Raw genomic sequence first — 16,588 nt, forward strand, 5'->3', positions numbered from 1 at the left:
CACCTTCATTAGACTCAATTCTCTTAAAAAGAATCTGTGACGATTTTATGACCCTTTTTTTTCCCTCATTGAAGTGAATCTCTTATTCAGGCAGAAGGTTTTGATTTTCGTCTGGAAGGAGCTGGGCTGGTATTCTAAAGCACTGTTAAACGCTTTATTTACAGCTTAAATATGCGGCCTAGGGCTTCAGCGCTGATGCGTTAGCCTGGCTTGGGCTTTGCTGGTGTATATCCCCCTGTCTACTCCCATCTGTTTATAGTAAGTGCATCTCCAAATCATTGCCCCGGCACCATGAAATGGAATTTCAAATAAACTTTGGTATGTTGAGAGGTATACGGCTCTAAAAGACTCTCAAGACTGTTTTATACTGCATCAGAGCTATCTCCTGATGGACCTTGTGCTGTTCAACCCCCTTTAGGAATCGTACATTTATGCTGCAAGAGAACTGGAGTTGGAATGTTTCCAGTTCTGTCTGTCAACTTTAGGAGTTTGGATGTAGGAGCCGATGCAGAGTAGTGCACAGAAGTATGCCCACTGTAACAGTTGTGTGTCCTACAGAAGGCCTGCGGGCTCTTAACATTTCAGCATTTTAAAATGTTTTCCCTTACCCATGCCTGTCAACACAGCCTTCATCTGCAGATTTCCAGGATTGAGGTATTCATGCAGGGGAGGTTGTTTTGATTTGGTTTTATGGAGTCTGCTTGCTTGTCCACAACAACACAAACAAGCAACAAAAAATGCTTTAAATTTAAATGCCTTTTAATTTAAATGCTTTTTCCATCCAAGTCATAGGAGTAGCTCTTTCAAATTCTTCTGCCTGATCTCTTTGCAAGTTCAGTTGACAGCATGGTTGGTGAGCTACAGTTATTTATCTGACCGAGCACATTGAACTCCCACAGAAGGCCTGTTGAAAAGCTCTGAGCATTTTTGTGAGTTCTAATTACAGCATGAATCCTGTGTCACACACAAGATGCCCACAAGCCAAATGAGCCACCATAGGTTAAATGAAGTGTGACAAAAGGATTTGGGCTAAAATAATATGCTAGTGACTAAACCTGATTCTTCATTGTTTGTCTTGCTAATGTCTTTCCCCTTTAGGTCATCTCACGCACTCTAGGTCGGTAAATATTTACTACTGGTTTTCACATTCAGTATCACTTCATCTCACACTCTTGTTTTGGGCACAGATGCCCCGTCAATTAGCATCAAACAAATGGCTTAATTGTCACAATCTCATTCTCATGGCATCAGTTGAAAGCCGCTAGATGGATGAATGCTCAATTGTGCCAGCGTTTAATTGCATCTCCAGATACGCTGAGCTCCCCTAAACAGTAAACACATTGGCCTGTTACATTTTATAAGTGCATTCTTTCTGCTCAACTGTATCTCAAAATAGCTATAAAATGATTGGAGTGATTGCTCGACTGCAAAGTGCTTTTTCTGTCTACGCTTTCAAGATGGATATTTTACAACTAAAATGAAGGCAAAGCCAAGATCTGTTCCTCAACCTGAGAGCTGAATTAACGACAGAGGTATTGGGTGGGTCGCTGTGGTTCCCCAGTGGTTCCCCAGTGGTTCCCCAGTGGTTCCCCATCATGCACATTTGTGTGAAGGTCTTTCAGCAGACTGTGATGGTGAATGGAGTGGAGAAAGCCAGCAGAGTGCAGGAAGTCAACGCAAACATGCACAGCACTGAAAGGTCACACTAGGCCACAAAGTTCCTACCTTTGCAGCCTTAGACCATTTACCACCAAGGCCTCGTGTGCCTCTGGAGAAACCATTGTAGCCTTGTGGAGAGGTTGAGGCTAGAAGAAGTACCTCTGGAGAAAGTCATTGGTGTTGGTTTCAAACAATATCAGTCAGTGTCCGCTTGATGTCTATGTGAATGCATTGTCCTGAGGTGTATTTCTCCCTCGCACATGAGTATGTGCTCTTTATCGACATTTGAGGAATTAAGGAATTTGCTTTCCTCTGGCTAAGAGCTCTGGGCTCTTGAAAATGATGGATCTCCTCTTGCCATCTAAGAGATATTTCCACTGAGGATGTGTCTGGCTTTCATCAAATTAGAGATGCTCACCGTGGAGGTACACTCTAAAGTTGTCATTCAGAATGGGGATCTACCGAGGCTCATAGCTACTGCTTACTCTCATCTCATTCTTGTCCGCCACTCAGAGCAAGCAGTATTAAAAAATCTTCCCAATAGCATGTGACCTCTCAGCAATGCCTTTGTGGGGTTTGCACTCTTCTGACAAAAGGGTGACACAAAAGGGTCTACTCATGTCAGCTGCCATGGGAATTTCCTGTGTGACTTTCCCATTGAATGCCAGCGTCAGCTACAGCTACTTGGCAATGGGGACAAGATAACAGCCTGACCTTGATTTAGTCAGTCACCTGCTGTGTATCAAAGAGTGTCCATAGGATGACAAAAAGTTGAGAAACCCTTAAGCCACTCATTTCATAGAGAAGGAAGTATTTAATGGGTACCTGGGTTTTAATTGCAAGTAGTGTGTGGAAGTAGTGTTTTTATTTTAAAACAGAGACCGAGACACTGATTTTTAAAAATACAGTTTTATTTTAGATTTGTCATCCATTAGGATACTATAAAGAGCTGTACACATTTTACAAATGTCATTTTCATTTCATCTACATTTGCGCTTTTAAACAAAATAAAATCTGTCCTGTACCTGTCAGTCAAAGGTTGGTCGTTACTGCTCTAACTGAACAAAGAGGCTTGATAATAATGGTGGCTTTTGAGCATGGCTTAGTTTGAGGAATACAACCTAATTGCTTTAAAAACAAATAAACAAACAAACACAAATACAACAAACACAAGGCAAAACTCACCTTCTATAGAACAGTGGTAAAAATGCTTTCATGAAAGCTTAAACAATTTAATACATTTAAAGATAAATACAAAACATCACTTATCATTTACAATCAAACGTGGTCCATCACACATCCAGGCAAATCCACAAGTACTGCAATCAACAACATGAAAAGAACATCCCAGAAATGGAATAAAAGCGGCATGTTTGGTTTTAAACTCTGATACCCAGGTTTTGAAGAAATTCCTTGACATTAGCATTGTGTTACGAAGATGTTTACTTCGTTTGTAAAGTCTTTTAAGGCATGAATCCCTGAGGTCTGATCTTCATCTCCATGCGCTTCAGGGAGTAGCTGGGTCCGTGCCAGCCGTACCAGGTGATGCCATCCGTACTCTGCTTGTTGTGTTTACCAAAGCGGTAGTACATGCCATTGGGGTTTGAGTCAGTGCAGCAGTTGTACCAGTAGCCACCTAAAGAGGGAGAGAGGACCAACAGAGTGTGAGAAGCTAGCCAGGCATCTGCAGGCCTGGGTGTTGTGATGGTTCAAGGTCTTAGACTGTGTGCTCTTTCTGAACTTTCCGAGCTTACCCTTGCGAAGTGCAGCGCAGTCATCAACACACTTGTCGTTGTCCTTGTCCTTTGTGCTGAAGTTGGTGTTGTTGTGGTAGCGCATTGAGTCACCGGCATTGCCGCTGTAGTTGGCGACGAATAGCTTGTAGCTGTTCAACTCGTTGCTGATGGTGAAGAAGCCGTATTCAGCATAACGAGTCTGTCCCTCCCAGTCCTGCAAGTTGGAAAATGTAGTCGTAAGATTCATCCAAAAGCTTGTCTGAACTTTGATTTAATATTCCTCAAAGGTGCTATCTGAGCCTACGAGAAATGTGCAAGTAATTTGAAGCACTAACAATGCTCCCACTGGCCTCGTAATAGTTTTCTGTGATCTAAAGATTATACCTGTGTTTATTTTTCACATTCACAGATATGTCAGTCAGCACTTTACACTTTCTCCTAAATCCTGCGTTTGAATACCATGATTTGAAGGTTTATTCATCACCTCCCCATTCTATCCTGTTGAACTCCCTGACCTCAGATATCCTGCATGTCCAGTATACTTTGGTTCCCACTGTCTAATACCCTACAATCCTTGTCGTCTATAGAAGAATGCGTTTCAACATTCTTCCCATTCCCTTACCTCCATCTCTATCCTCAGCACGGTAGGCTGGCGGGTCATGCGGAAGATGTTTTCATTGCCCAGCCAGAAATCCCCACGGATGGTGCCGAATCCCTTCTTGTACTGCTTCCAGTCACGGTTGAAGCTGCTCAGGCCCACCTTGCGTCTCTGGATGACGGTCCAACCTCCTCCATTGGTTTCCATGTCACAGAACACCTAGAGAGGCAATGGGCAAATTGAACAATTCGTTTGGGGAAGTTGCTTCAAAGAGTTATCTTTGGAGGTTACGGTGGATTACGTTTGATGTATTTCTAATTTTTTGACTCACGTCCAGTTCAGGTGTGCCCAGGTAGTCATCAGAAGGAAGTTTGTACTCTCCTGAGATCTTGTAGTTTCTGGAGTACAGTGATGCACAGTCGTAGATGGCCTCTAAAAAATTGGAACAAGCAGAAGCAAAAATATTTAGGGAGGATTGCTAAAACAGATGCTAATGGTTATAAAACAAAACGAACTTAGCAGAATTTTATTCCTTCAAATTTACAATTAATGTCGTGCCCAGAGGGACACCTTAAAGGGGTTCTTGAAGTGCAAATTTGGATCTGGTCTCCTACTGTAGATCATGCAGGGAAGGATATGAGGGACATGATGCGGCTCAACTAAGCCCATATTTCCTCTCTGAACGCTCAATATGGTGATGCTATCAAGACCACTCTAGAGATCACTGCAGTGAAATCCTTCCAGCCCACCAGAGACAGACAGACTTTGACTGCTGCCATGGCTCTAGCGTGGCTAGGGGACTGTTAGCCTACCCATCAGCCCCCAGCTTTCGATCATCCACCTCGGCCGCCTCTGTGTAATTTGCAAATTCCTCTACAAAGCTTTCCTGTGTTCTCTTTGCCAACAGCAGATAACTAACTCTGCAGACATCCAAGGCCCTAGACGGCTGGCTAATTGGGTATTAAAGTGCAGCATTGTGGCACGGTTCAGTTAATGGCAGCTTTTTTTGACGGGAAATGATTAATAGTTTGTTGCAGCTTAAATGGCATTCCGTGGAAATGACTGCCGCTTGATGGGCTTGGGCATTGTGGGCAAACCAGCAGGCTGCAGGTTATGAGTACAAATTACGGCTTGTGTGACACGGACAGCTACTGTGCACCAGACAGGCAGAGACTGTAATCATCCGGCATTCCCGGCAGCTTGCCTGAGAGCTTGGACAGCACCTTGCCTAATTACAGTGTTTAAAAGCCCCCCAAAATATGTTAACAGGTTATGCTGAACGCAAACGTATGTGCTGCTGAAATTCCTTGGTTATCCTTGAAATTCCTATATTCCTTGGAGCTAGAAGTGCCTGTTGGGGGTGGAGGGAAAGAATGCAGAGTGGACTACTGATGTCATCTTCTCAAGCCTCTATCTAGCCATCTATTATCCGCTCGTATTGGATGCATATTTAGGACAAGTAATCTAAGCTTGAGCCATTATTATCCTCTCTTTTTTTTTTTCTTTTTTTCTCTCTTTTCAGTTAAGTTTGTCTTTCTCTTCATATCCCCCTATTCTCCACTGAGATAAAGGTTCCATTCACTGTGGCAGGGATAATGAGCAGACATATGTGTGTGACTGTTAAAGCCATTTGACTTGTAGACTTGGAAGAAGAAAGGGGATCGGGTATCTAGCTGCTTTTATTTGGGCCCTTTGCGAGGGTGGATCAGCGGAGTCTTTCACCGTAAGTTTCACTGAAGCAGACGGCCCGTGAAAGAGGAGAATAGACGCGGAAATTGAAGGTGAAGCAAATTTCCTGTGGCTGCGAGATGACAGCATAGTGCCAGAGACCTTTGTGGTGATTTATGCCGTGGCCAGCCGTATGGCTTTCACACCTGGACAGACGACAGACGTCACACAGCAGCTGTCAAACTGAGGGGTGGGGGGGGGGGGGGGGGGGGGGTGCTCGTCTCTAAGGTTTCAGCTGATTTTTTTGCTTGACGGTGTCTTAGGTTTAACCCTAATTCAGTTTATCCGTTAAAGGAATTTTGTGATCAGCAAGAATCATCTTTAGGATCAATCAATCAATCAATCATTCAAGTACTAACAGACAGTGTAAGAAGACAGAAGTGGGTAAAATTTAATTCAATTGCAAACTTAAAACTTGTAAAAACTGCATTTGAATAAATATGTTTTTTTTTTCACTGACAGCTACACATAAAGGGTGAGAAAAATACAGTGAAAAAACAGTGAAATCCAGTCCTTACAAGTTTCCTTAAAAATGCACCCTCCAAGCCACCCATGACTGCCCCTTGCCAAAGCCAGCCTTCTCTCCTCCCCAGCCCTTCTGTTAATTTGCCCAAAGACAAACACATCATCATGCATTTGTTTGATTATGAGTGAAAAATCACTTGCTAGTTTGTGACCCTTCAGTGTGAAAGTAACAGTATAGTACCAGTTGTGTGTGAGAGAGAGGGAGACAGAGGGGCTTTACTCTGGGCCAGTAGAGTTTGAAGTAAGGTCTGTCTGTCTGTCTGTCTGGCTGTCTGTCTTTCTGTCTGTGTGTTTGTGTCTTACCTGATGAGGTGCGCGTGTGGGCTTGGGCGCCTTGCATCTGCATGATCTCCACGCGGTTGTTGATCTCGGAGTACTTGCTCTCGGCCTCGGTGACGCGCTCCTCCTGACGGCGGCTCAGCTGGTCCAGCTCCATCATCTGGCGCAGGATGTTGAGCAGGTCAGATTCCTGCTTGCCCCTCAGCTCCTCCAGCAGGCTGGTCAGGTTGGCCACCTGCACCTTCAGTGAGCGCACCTCGTCACAGCACTGGCCCTTGGGGGGCTTCGGCGGGGCCAGGCGCTTCTTCAGGGCGCCCTGGGCGGACGTGTTGCCCAGCAGCAGACATGTCAGCAGCGTGGCCAGACTCACCAGCACCCACTTCTGCATGGTCTCAGTAAGAAATTTAGAAAATGGAGGGAAAAAGCAGACAACAGCTTCAAAAACGAGCGTTTGACTTTGAAGATGTCAGCAAAGTCAAGTCAAAAGTCTGTCTTTGTCTCCTTGATTTGCTTGTGGTCCTCTTTTTTGTTCTTAGTGAAGAAGTTTTTCAGAGAGTGAGAAGTTTCGCCGCTGGTAATGTATCAGAAGTTGAGATCTTGTTGAGGTGGCGGCAGAGGCTCTTCTTCAGTGATGAGCTGTTCACTCTCAGTCTCTCGCTCTTGACTCTTCAGTGGAGGCCTGGCGTGGTGGCATCTTAAATATCTTCTCCCAATGCATCGAGGACCTCCCCTTTTTGGTTTGGGCTCACAGTCACTGACCCCCCCCCCCACCCCACCCTCTGGGCGTCAGGCCCTTCCCACCCCCTCTTCCTCTCTCCCTCTTTCTCTCCCCCTCTCTACCTCCCTTTCTCCCTCCCTCCACCCGCTCTCACTTTCTCCCCTGCTCCCTAGAGCGCTCTCCCTTGTCAGGTCCCACCCAGTGGCCATGCCTTCGTCAGGTGTGGGGAGTTTTGTGGGACACTCTCTCTTTTTTTTTTCTTGTGTGCAGACACGCAATGGTGAGGCCGCCAAACAATGCTCCTTTATTTTCCAGTAAGGTTCTGCTTGTGTTGCCTGAGAGTGACTCATCTGTAGGAAGCTGTGCCTTTCAAACACCTTTAATTGCCTTCAACTAACTTTTAATCAGGGCGATTAGTCTGCTGCCAAGATGGCTTTTGTGTCTTGGTGGTTAAATTTGTTGGCTGCTAAAACGAAAGGAGTTTTTCAGTCTTGGTAGGTTATGTTGACTCATGCAGCTTTCTTTTTCACTTGAAAAAATATGACAGAAATTCTCCTAAAGTATGACAGAACTATTCCTGTGTTGCCACGGAAGGAGGAAAACCATTCATCCCTTTTGGTATAACTCTGGTTAGCATTTAATTATGTTTTGCCATGAGTAGGTTTTACTCGAACTCTCGTGGCTTACTGTAGATTGCTGTGTTGTTCACCCTGCCAAAAAGGGATGGCTGGTCGCTTCTATGCATAAAGTATGCCTGTTACATCATTGTCTCTCGTTGCCTTAGTCATTCTTTTTTTTGGTGTGTGTGTGTGTGTAAATTCATGGCTTTATCCGCCTGTGGAATCACTTTTGTGTCGTATTGTACGGACAAACAAAAGAAAACAGATGTCTGGGGGGAAAGGAACTCCAAGAAACTTTTGGACGGAGGAGACTCTAATAACAGTAATATTACAAACTCATGCTGTGAGAAATTACAGTGTGAAGACCTGGTCCCCCTAAAGAGGGGGCAACGTGTGTACATATGTGTGTGTGTGTGTGTGTCTGTGTGTGTATGTGTGTGAGTTGGAAGAGGTAGGCTATGTCTGGTAAGGGCAGGAAACACTTTCAAAGCCTCTGTCCCTGGAGATTTATTAGCCGCTCCTAGAAACACAGTGCTGCTGTTTCCAACGCTACTCAAACACTCTCTCCGTACACTACACTTTTTTACTCTCCTTGTACTGTTTCATTCATTCCATCACCTTTGAGACACCCTCCAATATCCTGTCCCTGGGGCTAATTTAAAAGCATTTTTAGGCGCTATTTTGGGCTGCTGGTTTAATTTCTCAAATAAAGTTTATATTATATGTACTGAAAACCATAGATGTGTGAGCTGAGATGTGTGAGCTGAGCCAAAAAATATGCAAATACAGTGCATTTTAAGTCCAAGTACCTGTGTTTTTGTTTGTACTCTTTTTCCAGAGGTGTCCATTGAGCCCATACCTCGACAGTGTGAAATGAAAATGTCTTTACCTGGGACTGTGCTTTTGTAAACACCTTGGCACAAAAGCTGAAGGCCTGAAACTTGAGCCACGAACAGACAAAAGCAATATTTACCTAAATGGGGAAGGAAAACAAAGAATGCTCGCGCCTTGTAGTTCTGTTGACCCCTGACCTTTAACCCTGTCAGCGTTGCGGGGGAGAAAGAAACCTAAGTGACATTGAGTCCTTAACTACCCCACCCTTGATGTTGTCATCTGCCCAGAACATAATGGTTGCCTGGAGTCCACCCCGGGCTTTTCCTCTGTTAGGGCTGGGTGGTTGGGCCTGTCCGAAAAACACTGGTTTCTGCTTAGTATCATCCTCCAGGAAACACACTCGGGCGCTTTAATGAAGGATGTCTCTTAACAATCCCAGCTCTTATATAAGGTTTAAAGGCCCTTTTCTCATTTGAAATGTCCATGGTGTGTCATTTTTCCGGAATGTGGGAATATTTGGCTGAACGTTTTCTTCTCGTCGCAACGGGTTCCAGCTCAGTGCACCTCGGTGTGTGGCAACAATTTAACAGGTAACTCTCATCCATGGGTGCACATGCTGTGCTGTGGCCTCAAACAGAGAAGCCCTGTGCTCCCAGTTCCTCACTCATGCAGTCATCCCTTCCCATCCCACCATCTTGCAATAATAACCTTGTTTGTCTCCTCCACAACAAGCGCCAAGGATTTAAACAAGAAACGGGATACCCCATTCAGTAATTGTGCCGTGTGTGTAAATAATTATTTTGTTTAGAAGGAATTTGTCCCCTCAGTAACATAATGGACTGCCTTTGATTAGTTCCTGTAAACAGTGCAATTCTTTAATACATTTGAGAATTCCAGTTCAAACTTTATGGTTTAAAAATAGCCATACCCAACGTTTACAACTTCATGTAAAGTATTTACCATACTTACAATATAAAAATGTTAGAACTGCAGATGCCCAAGGCTGACTGCGAAGTCATTATTTTATTGTTGTATGGTTTGTTGCATTTGAAAGGCTCCTAAAGAGATACTTGAACCGATTAGAAATTTTGCTTCCAGATAGGAACAGTTAAATCATCACAGTGTAACATGAAAGTCGTTCGACTGTAAAATGTTTAATGTGAATTTAAATTGATTCAGTTCAGATCTCTCTTTTCCTGTAATCCAACCACCCTGCCCCAGTCGAACACAGATGGCATTATTTCATGCCAATTGGACATAAATGGCAGTGTTGTCTCATGCATATCATAGTGTGAGTCATAGCACGCTCTTTCCTGCTTACTTAATAGGGCAATTCCATGGAAAATTATGTTTTTTGTAACATCCATAACGCCAATAAAATGTGATGGTATGGTATGATGTGAATGATTACATAAAATTTGAGCATTTGCTATTTTTGGCTGAAGAATGTACATGAGAAGAAATGCACGAAATATTAATGTTATCATTCACATCATACAAATGCCCAGGCATTTCACTGGCCTTATGGATGTGACAAAAAGTCAATTTTCCGTGGAATTGCCCAATACCTAAGATGCATTCTCTGAAAATACGCAACTGCAGCTATTTTCGGAGTATTCCACATCGTGCAGGTCCCTCTTGTATTGCACATCTGCGCATTTCCTTTGTGCCTTGTTGGACTGATTGAATAGCAGCTGGGTTTAGTGTTCCCTTGTCCAGTGTTTCGATTATAGTTGGACTCGTGTCCGTTTAGCACCCACATGCAGGTGGCTCACTTAGCTCAGCGGAAGCAACACGTACAATTTGACTTCACTAGTAATGCTTTGAAGTGTTTTTTCCCCTCCTTTTCATAGCCAGCCACAAAAAATTTGATGAGTGTTATAGGAGACATAAGCCCATTCATAGTCCTCATTCCCATAAGAGGAACCACCTCCTTACAGTATTAGCTACACCATGTATGAGCTTGTTGTATGCACAAAAAAACACATATTGACCACCCCTCATAGCTGAAGAAATTTAGCTAAATCAATGTACAAACGTACAGTTAAGAACAAAATGATTCATACCCCTGGCAAATATTGATGTAATGTTGATTTTCTCTTGACCAATGTGTTTGTTCTGACTGAAAATGACACTGCCACATGCCTAAAGGTTGTAAGACAATGTGGTAGAAACATGGAATCAAAAAAATAATTGTGTTGGCATGCCCAAAATAATTCATACCCTTTTTAAATAATCAATGGAAACATCTTAATTTGCCATCAGAGCTCTCGAAATGGTTCTACCAAGCCTCTCCATGTGTCCACAATGATTGTAGACCGCACCTTTTTAGCAGCAATCTGGGTTTTGTGGCAGGAACGATTATTTGCCGTCCCTTTGGCCTTATGCTAACTTTTTTGACAGATTGAGGTCTGGACTCTGGCTGGGCCACTCTAAAATGTTGACATTGTTCTCTATTAACCATTTCATGCCTTGTTTGGCTGTATGTTTTGGATCATTGTATGGTTTAATGGTCCAATGATGCCTATTGGGGCAGGTCTCTTGGCACACTGCCTGATCTTCACCTCCAGAATCTCAGTGTAGCATCTTGCTTTAGTGTTACCCTTTACTTTGAGAAGGTCACCAGGTCCCCCTGGTTAAAAAACATCCCAAAAGTATACTTTTTTAACCCCCACAATCGAAATGGACATGGTGTCATTGGAATTTAATGCTTCTTTTTTTATGCCAATCTCAGGCCATGTCCCTGGGTCAAAACAAAAAAATGTCCAGCGAAAGCTAAATTCTTTGTCCAGGTGTGCCCTTATAAACGTTTAGCTGAGTTGTGCAAGTTTGGAGAAGAGTGATCCATGATCAGCATCCAAGATGACCAGGTGATCCATTTTGAGATGGAGTGGAAATTTCAACCACCAAAGCACCATCCACAATGTGGAGAATAACTATAGAAATGTATTAGTTTTGGGTGTTTTTCAGACAATGGAACCTAGTGAACTTCTCAAAGTAAACGGTAACACTAAAACAAGGGATTGAGATTGACATTGAGATTTTTGAAAAAGATCAGGCAGTCTGCCGAGAGACCTGCCCCAATGGGCATCATTGGACCATTAAACCACACAGTGATCCAAAACATACAGCCAAACAAGGCAAGAAATTGTTAACTGAGAACAATATCAACATTTTAGAGTGGCAGAGCCAGAGTCCAGACCTCAATCCGTCAAAAAAGTGAGCACAAGGCCAGAGTGATGGCAAATAATCATTCCTGACTGAAAACCCGGATTGCTGTTAAAAAGGTTTGGTGTTTAAAAAACGGTCTAGAATCATTTGGCCACATGGAGAGGCTGGGTAGATATTATGAGAACCATTTTGAGAGTTGTGAATGCAAATAAAGATGTTTTCATTGATTATTTAAAAAGGGTATGAATAATTTTGGACTTGCCATTTTTCATAAAAATGTTAAGAAAGATGAAAACGCTTCTTTTTTTAATTCCATGGTTCTCCCACATTGTCTTACAAACTTGTGGCATGTGACAGTGTCATTTCCAGTCAGAACAAACATATTGATAAAGAGAAAATCAGCAGTAAATCAATATTTGCCAGGGGTATGAATAATTTTGTTCTTAACTGTAGGTGTAGCTGGGAAATTACGGTATTTCCAGCAGGTACACTCATGACATCATTGTTCCTTTAAATTTTCAGCAGAGTAAGTGTACCCAGGATAGAGTGTAGTTAAATAGTGTTTTGCTCTTTCAAAAGCAGTTCAACCTCTTTCAGACATGGGCTGCCTCCTTGATCAGGTTCTGCTGTCTTGACCTGTGGCTCTTTAGTTGTTTTGGTGTTTTGAAGCAGTCGTGGCGACTAATCCCCAGCACATCTCTTTATTAGACCTTGACCTGTGACACAAGTGCCACCCTGCTTGAATTCCTCTCTGAATATAGCCCTGTTTTCATACCGGTCTGCTGTTTCCAGAGGTGGCGTCACATTGTCATTCCTTGTGCCTCATTAAGACATCAAAAGAGTACACTAGTGTCTACCCCATTCATCATCCATAGAGCCTGCAAACACCACAAGCGCCAAGGTGGCTGGTAGCTTCGCTAGTTGCATGCTGTTTTCTGTCCCTAGAAAGCCACTAGTTATCTTTGCGTCTTAAATACCCATCAATTTCCATAACTCATCTGGTCGAGCACAGTCACACGTGTACATGTGTGCGCACCCAATCCTGTAAGATCATGTCCAATCATATGAGTACATCATGCCCATGTGTTTCACAGGAAGCTCCAATCTGTGCCTGTTATCACTCAAATGTTTGAATTGATTTTCAAGGCGGAGGATGTTACCGGTTGATTTTTTTAGCAGTATAGCCAGACTGAGTCACCCTCTGTCCTTGCAGGACTTCCTCATTTCCAGGTCTGGACTGCATCATGAGGCACTTGGTTCTGTTAGTTCCAGCTGGCTGCTGACTCATTTTCCCCCTCGCAACCTGCAATGTTCTCCGCGGTGTTCTCTCCACTCTCCCAGAAAGCTACCCAGTTGGTCCTGGCGACTGGTCTGGTTATAACTCAGAACCGCATTGTTATTTTGGATGGGATAGTGTGATGTGGAGTTTGCTCAGACTACCTCGTCAGTAAAATGATCAATTAACATTTTGACTCAGTAAAAATGGAGATTACATAATGTTAATAACCTTTCAGTGTGGTTCTTGGTGCCATTTGAGGTGGAGGGGAGTCAATACAAGTGTTTTATGTCAGCTGTAGCTCATGCCAGATGTCTCCAGTAGAAGTCAAGTAAGCGGCATGAAAATCAAAATATCCAGTAACTCAGAATGCCAAGCTGTCAGTTCCAGTCGAGCCATTCATGGGTTCAATTAGGTGGATGGCAACGGGAGCCAAAGAATGCATCAGGTCCCTCACCCACAACTCAAAATTACATAATCTTTATTCAAGTTTTTTTTGCTTGAGGCACCGTAAATGAAGGGAGGCACAGAAGCCACAGATTTGGTTTCTCTTTTATCACTTGCCATGGAAGAGGACACAGGAACGAGAGCGGGCAGATCTGTTGTTCTGCCCCTCTGATCTCTCCAGACTGACTGTGCGTTCTCTGATTGTCTTTTTTCCCTGAACACACTCAGGGACACTCACAATGGAGATTATAAGGACTGTTTTCATTTTTATTTGTCAATTTGGGGGGGGGGGGGGTGTGAGAGCCACATGCTCACTAAACCCACAGGATGTAATAGGAATCGTCTGCTAATATTTGTTTTCATTTCTCATAAACACAAATTAAAATGATTTCTCTATGTTCTAGTGCAGGTCAAGCTTGTGGTATCAGTGGTATTAGGGTCAGTTTTGATAGCAGTTTGAATGTAGAATTATGAAGTAGCTGTGTGGTCGCTGGGTGGATGAAAGGGGAGAGGGATTTCTGCTGATCCCTGGGGAGTGTTAGTCTCTCAGGAGCAGTGCTCACTGTTTACACTCTAAACAGGGAGGGTGATGTGATGACACCCAGACAAGACCCATGGCCGTCAGACCATTTTTCAGAGCAAGGGCTTAACCCCTCACACCCCACCGAACAGATGCAGACAGCACTATTATAGGCTTCTGTCAATATTAAGTTTTTCTGTCCTTTTTTCCTCTTTTCTCTCCACACCACAGCTCTCCACATTTATTAATTGACTGCTGTTATGATGCTGACGTAGCCATTGCTAAATAGTGAAATGAGTCAAATAGGACCACTAAAGGTTTTATAAAACTGTAAATTTATGTTATATATGCGTGCAATCAGAATTGCATTTTAACGCTGAGGTATTAAGGACTCTTATAGCTGTTTTTGTTTAGTGCGAGCTCTCATGTTATGAATGCTCCAGCATGTCCCTGGCACTAACCAAAACGTCTGAGCGTTAATGCTCAAGTCTCTACGTGCCATTGCGTGCCTCTCTCTCCGAGGTCGCCGTGGTTACCAGGTGGAAACAATTACAGTGCGGTGGACGGGAGCCAGGTGCTCTGTCTGCCACCCGCTGAACAGTAGCTGGACCAGAGGGGTAAAACAGAAGAGGAAAGACGAGACTGTGTGCCCCCTTTACTCCTGCAAATCTATTCTCCAGTCTGTTTACCATGTGACTATTCTCTGAGGCAAAGGGAACACCTTGCAAGTGTCCTTTCCAGCCTCAAACACAGCTAGCACCAGTCTCTTGCCTTTGGCTTTGGCTAGCACCAGTGTCCTGCCGCAGTCGTCAACACTTTAGCGTCTCCTTTTTCACGTGTTTGCTCAGCCTAGTGGGACTCAGCCGTCAACCGAAAGATGCTTTCATTAATATGCGTTTCTTTTCCATCGTCTTTCTTTGCACGGATGTGGTAATGACTTCCTGAGAAGGTCCTTTCAGCTGTTTGTTTGTACCCTGCTCAGGGTCAGAAGTAAAACTCAGACAATCATTCCTGCAGAACACAGAGGCCTTTGAAGTTTGTTCAGTGCTTGCCAGGTCTGTCTGTCTGCATTCCAAATAGAAGTCGTCTCATCATTGCAGACATAACGCAAACAGCCATTCCATTGTTTTGGACTGGGCTGAGGGCGTATGTGTAAGCTGTTATACAAAACTCTACAAAGGAGCAAGGCTTTTATGATTGATTTTGATTTGATCAAAAAAAGGGAATTAGCTCTCCATAGCATGAAACAGATGTCCAGCAGCTACAATTCACTTTTTAAATTTGATCAGCATGTTTGAGGTCCAGGTCTGTCACGAAGTGGGGTACATTGTTCCATTTCCTCGTCCAAGCGATGACGTAACATTCCAGAGAGGTAGCAGTCACTGGCATGAATCAGCTAGGCCGAGCCCCTCTTGGGAGCTCCCCTTCTGCCCCTTGACCCCGAGGTGAGGAGGTCTTCAGCGAAGCATTCATCCCGCAGAGTAGCGGTTTCAGCTCGGATGTGTTCATTACACACCATACACGTTCTCCAGGAGAAGGCCCTGCTGACCTCTTGTTTGTCAGTTGTTATGGAAAAAGTGGTCAGTCTTTGTTGAACATTCCAACTGCAGACCATTAACGAATCTACAGGACTGTTTGGACTCTCGTCAAGATAGCTGTAGTTTTGCTCACAGCCCCTGTTTACGGTTTAGAGAGAATTATGTAAGTAGTTGTTTTGATGAGTACTGAAATGGAGCACAAAGAATTTGTGTTCAGAACAATCCGTCAGTGAATTTCTGTCCATTCCTTCCAACTTTCCATGCTGTATCAATTCAGACGGGCAGACTTGTGCACTTTTAGTCGTACACTTCATCCCAGTTTGAATGAATAGACCATCTGATAACACTTTTTTGTTTCTGAAGTTGATATTTAAATTTTTGAACGGCACAGTCTCTTCTGCAGAGTCATTTTTGCCAGCAGTGACATCTCTTTCAGAGTTTCTGCTCTGTAAACATGTGCTTTATGCATATGCATGATATACTTTGTTTTTACCTACAACATTGTGATAAGTAGGCTATAACACTAACTTTGCAAAGTTAACTTGAATGCATCAATTTTGAACAAAGTTGTGTAGACTACACCGCGCCAGTTGTAGTCTGCATGAACAGTTCTTGCACAAGACACTGTTTTGATTTGCGTAGTTGCGTTACCCCCAACACTGACAATAACGTAGACAGCAAATTAAGATATTTGTTCGTTTTTGTGGAACGGCACCGGTTACCACTGTGTAGCCAAGCCTTAAGCCTTACCCAAGTAGCCTAAATCGAGGTAATGTTTAATAATGCATGATTTATTTTGTTATTGAATTCGTAAGCTGGGATTCCTCTCGGCAACAATTATGTTTAAAGTAGCCTCCTTCTTTTTCAGAAGGGGCGGCAGGCAGGCTACTGACAGCGATGTACAGTGGCAGAGCGACGCACAGTGGCTGAAAGTGGTAC

At 43.5% G+C, this 16,588-nt stretch overlaps 2 protein-coding genes across 5 annotated transcripts in view; one reads left to right on the top strand and one right to left on the bottom strand.

Annotated features, from left to right (window-relative positions):
* Nucleotides 1–16,588, top strand: part of mtor (mechanistic target of rapamycin kinase) — a 94,260-nt gene that overhangs the window by 32,020 nt on the left and 45,652 nt on the right. The window lies entirely within an intron of this gene.
* On the bottom strand, nt 2,553–7,208 carry angptl7 (angiopoietin-like 7). The gene is made up of 5 exons (XM_042096772.1): nt 6,550–7,208; nt 4,325–4,425; nt 4,018–4,212; nt 3,414–3,609; nt 2,553–3,295 (listed from the first exon to the last, which is right to left on the bottom strand). The coding sequence occupies exons 1-5, from the start codon at nt 6,911–6,913 to the stop codon at nt 3,123–3,125; spliced, it is 1,029 nt and encodes a 342-aa protein (XP_041952706.1). The 5' UTR covers nt 6,914–7,208; the 3' UTR covers nt 2,553–3,122.

This window comes from Alosa sapidissima, chromosome 7 (genome assembly GCF_018492685.1).
Source record: "Alosa sapidissima isolate fAloSap1 chromosome 7, fAloSap1.pri, whole genome shotgun sequence".
NCBI lineage: Eukaryota > Metazoa > Chordata > Actinopteri > Clupeiformes > Clupeidae > Alosa > Alosa sapidissima.

Bases quoted from the DNA above. Each gene is read 5' to 3' on its own strand.
- angptl7 (XM_042096772.1), bottom strand. From the start codon at position 6,913: ATGCAGAAGTGGGTGCTGGTGAGTCTGGCCACGCTGCTGACATGTCTG. The intron at 4,426-6,549 runs GTAAGACACAAA...CCAATTTTTTAG, and splicing joins CCACACGCGCACCTCATCAG to AGGCCATCTACGACTGTGCA. The intron at 3,610-4,017 runs GTAAGGGAATGG...TCCAACTTGCAG, and splicing joins TGCTGAGGATAGAGATGGAG to GACTGGGAGGGACAGACTCG.